At 46.6% G+C, this 3,674-nt stretch overlaps 1 protein-coding gene across 1 annotated transcript; it reads left to right on the top strand.

Annotated features, from left to right (window-relative positions):
• The first annotated feature begins 496 nt into the window (after positions 1-496).
• LOC144105296 (uncharacterized) lies at positions 497-2,448 on the top strand. The gene is made up of 2 exons (XM_077638436.1): positions 497-542; positions 1,732-2,448. The coding sequence occupies exons 1-2, from the start codon at positions 531-533 to the stop codon at positions 2,209-2,211; spliced, it is 492 nt and encodes a 163-aa protein (XP_077494562.1). The 5' UTR covers positions 497-530; the 3' UTR covers positions 2,212-2,448.
• Positions 2,449-3,674: the final 1,226 nt, after the last annotated feature.

Below are 3,674 nucleotides of genomic sequence, written 5' to 3'. Positions count from 1 at the left end.
TTGTGTTTTCACTCACGTTATCGGACCAGCAATGCCGCTCAGAGGATTATATGGCTTTACAACTTCCTGCGTCAATTTATGCAAGCTGTGGCCGCTTCGATAATGTCCAACCGCCAGAGTCCGTTGCTCGCTGTGCCAGTACAAAAGGGCTTGGAGAAATTAAAAGAGACGGTTAGACCAGCCGAAGATACTATCGGCGGTACCAACGTGCACTAACCGAAAGAGCCTCCTAACTTCCGCTATAGACTATGCGTGAGACGAGTGAAAACGCTGCACCGTTGCGCGCGTACTATTTCCACCGCGTCTGTGCATTCTTTCCGCCTCCGGCGATGCGTGAGCAAAAAGCGAGCATATTTGGGTTTGACTTCTCGGGAGGTAAACAAAACCGCAATGCAGCAAATGACCCGGATGCGTCATGACGCCGTAACTAGATCCCGAAGATTTGCGACGGGTAAGGAGTATATAAAGGCCGGTCGGCCGAACCCAGAGCAGCACAGCTTGTCGGAACCGCTCCGCTCAGCAGCATCACCATGAGTCCTCTGGTATGAACGACAAGCTGCTTTTTCTTTGCTATTGCGATGTAGTGACTGCAGTGGAAAAAATGACTGACTCATTAATTTTTATTTCTCTCGTGCCTTAATTGCTGAAGCCACCCAATTTTTGTTGTTGCGTAATAATTTGGAATGACGCTGTGTCGTTCCTGGCACCAAAGGCCTTTACTCCTGTAGTGTAAATCGGTTTGAAACTCATAACGCGACGAACCACATTCAGCGTTCAAACAAATTTAATTTTCAGCCATAATTCGACAGTCCCGCATTTATCTCTCTCCAGGCTCCTTAATATTCTGCAAAATTTATGGCCAGCACAAATATTCATAACTGGAGCTTTGTTCAGAACTGAATATCAATATCCACGCTTCTTGAAATCAAACCTGGGACTCTCCGCTGTGGCCTGAAATGAAATATTGCGTTTGTTGAGAAGTGTCCGAAATTATGTATCTTTGGCCAGTTTCATTTGCCGATCTTTAGTCAGTTTCCGGTTTGCATTAGCTCTGGTCGTAGCCTCTGAATGCGGAAACTGAGATAGTAAAGAGAATATAGCAGGGGGCCTTGCCTAGCTACACGCCGAGAATAAATTCAGTTAAAATACTAGGCCATGTAGTTATTATTAGGAAAAGGCAACGAGCTGCGGCTGCAATTTTTATAACTGATTTATGAATGGGATTTCATATCTTTTTACACCACCCTAACATGTTCATAGTTTTGCGCTCAAGCTCTCCAGTTTATATCTCAGATTATAGGTACAGATTGAGCATTCCATTGTAGAACAGAACCATCATCAGAGAGAACAGAAAACGCTATAAAATCAATTTATTAAAATACCAGAAAAATAAACCCTGTTCACGACAAATAACTCAAAATGCGTGCCCTGAACGAACGCCGCATCAAACAGGATAGCCTTGTGAAAAACCCCAGAGCGGTGGGCTGGCATAAATTATGTGTCACCAGGCCGTAACGGCTACGCGTACAGACGCCGTGATCGCGTTTTACAGAAACTTAGGGAACAAAGGAATAAGCTTAGCTAAAGCATCATGCCTGCGACATGACATCTGGTTTGAGGTATACTGTTCCTGACTAATTAATGCACCACTCATGATATCTGTCATGTATATGTGATTTTTCTTCTGGTTGGTAATTTGACGAGAATTCAATTCCAATGCACTCTTTTCAGGCAATCCTTCTCGTCGGCGCTGCTCTGACCGCTTCCACCATGGCCGGTGGACTAGGCGGGATTGGTGGTGGCTACGGTGGGGGCTACGGAGGGGGAGTCGGCTATGGAGGAGGTCTTGGCTACGGAGGTGGTCTTGGCTACGGTGGCGGCCTGGGTGTTGGTGGTGGCCTGGGCGGTGGTGGCGTGGGTGTAGGAAGCAGCGTGACCCTGCTGCGAGGAGGTCCCGGCTTCTCCAGGGCAGTGGCTGGACCTGTATTCGTCGTGAGGACCGTGCATCACGTGAACAAGGTGCACGGTGGAGGTGCCCTCGTGGCTCACAGCGGTATTGGAAGCGTCGGTGGTGGACTGGGATACGGCGGAGGACTCGGATATGGAGGAGGCCTCGGCTACGGCGGTGGACTCGGATACGGCGGTGGGCTCGGATACGGTGGTGGCCTCGGAGGCGGCCTGAAGTACGGCGGATATTCTCTCAAGGGTTAGGTGTGCGTCTCCGTGACCACCATGCTAGAAAAAGTTGTACAATGTGAGCCTCGGCAAGATTTGTTTATACGTGGAGCAGGCCTGAAGCATCACCCATACTTCAAAGAAAGGCAAGAGGCAGAAATCACACGGTTTCTTTCTGCGGGAACACTTCTCCAAAGATGGCTGTCAAGATTTTCGCTCTGCGGACATGTAACAGCGGAAAATGCTCAATAAATACTCATCTCGGTATTCTGTTCGAACTATAAAAAGTCCCTACGTCGCTTTATTCCAAGGCCAATACACAAAGAATGGTTAACTGATCCATAAAAATTTATTTCACGAGAACGAGTGCCAGCCCTTCTCCGCGTCTTGGGTATGGTTTTGCGTGGTACTTCGTCATGCTGGGTCCACCTCTTAAATCAATAATTGACAGAAGTTTTATAGACACTTTCGTGTCCACTCAACACAATGCTAATGCTGAATCTGCAAATTTGCATCGTTTGAAGCGTAGAACATCTAAAAACGATTCAGAAAACCATTGAACTGTGCTAAGCATTTTGGCGCTCGGTGAATGGGGGAGTAGGAAGTGAACGGCCCCTGATTGTAACGCCGGTCATGAGTGCTCAATATTACCACCGCCAACTGAGGAGTACCTGGAGATTGACGAAGTGAAACGGCTGGATGTGTTCGTGTAAAACGTGTTTGCATGAAACAGCGGCACGGTAAGCACAAGAAGACACGCAGCTTGCTATACCATCATCGTTCCTGCCACGTCGGGCGCATATTTAGCTCACTTTCAGTGATCCCCCTCTTGTATGTAGCATATGCTAAGGTTTGACTGACCACCCGTTCGACTAGAAGCATAGTTTTTCAACCGGGACCTCATTCCTTTCTATCTGTATAAGGTCCTTGTTTCTTCTTCCCCTGCCAGTGAAATCAATTATAAAGGTTGAATTGCCAAACAATTTGTTCCAAATTCAGTGCACATTTCTAAGCACTTGAAGCATGGTAAACTCAGTTGCCTATTACCTCGTCGTTGCGTACGATTAATGTCTGATTCATTCTTGGGTACTTCGGTAAGAGGGCAACAGCAGCCACTTTAAGAGACAGTAAGCATACGAATAAACCAAAACATTAGGCACAGCCATTTGTATTTGATTTTTTAAATGATCTGCTAAAAAATAAATACAAGATATTCCAAGCCCACTTGGTTTCTTCAAAAGTATGATAACAAAAATAGTCCTTAAGATGTTTTGATGAAAGGAACTGAGGGAACGACAGCAGCGTCGAAGCCAAACCAAGGTCAGTCTGGTTCAACAGACATATTCACGATGACAGCAATGCGGCGGAAGCAAATGTCCATCTTTTTTTAAATGATCTTTGGGAGAAAAAAAGCAGTCTTGGAGACTTCTGCTGCGGCAAGAAGACGAGGTCGTAGTATGGCCGCTGGCGCTCAATATGAATACTCATGCCACACAGTG

The sequence above is a fragment of the Amblyomma americanum genome, chromosome 9 (assembly GCF_052857255.1).
Source record: "Amblyomma americanum isolate KBUSLIRL-KWMA chromosome 9, ASM5285725v1, whole genome shotgun sequence".
Classification (NCBI taxonomy): domain Eukaryota; kingdom Metazoa; phylum Arthropoda; class Arachnida; order Ixodida; family Ixodidae; genus Amblyomma; species Amblyomma americanum.
The sequence above is the reverse complement of the archived record's forward strand: the minus strand, read 5'-3'. Positions and strand labels throughout refer to the sequence as shown.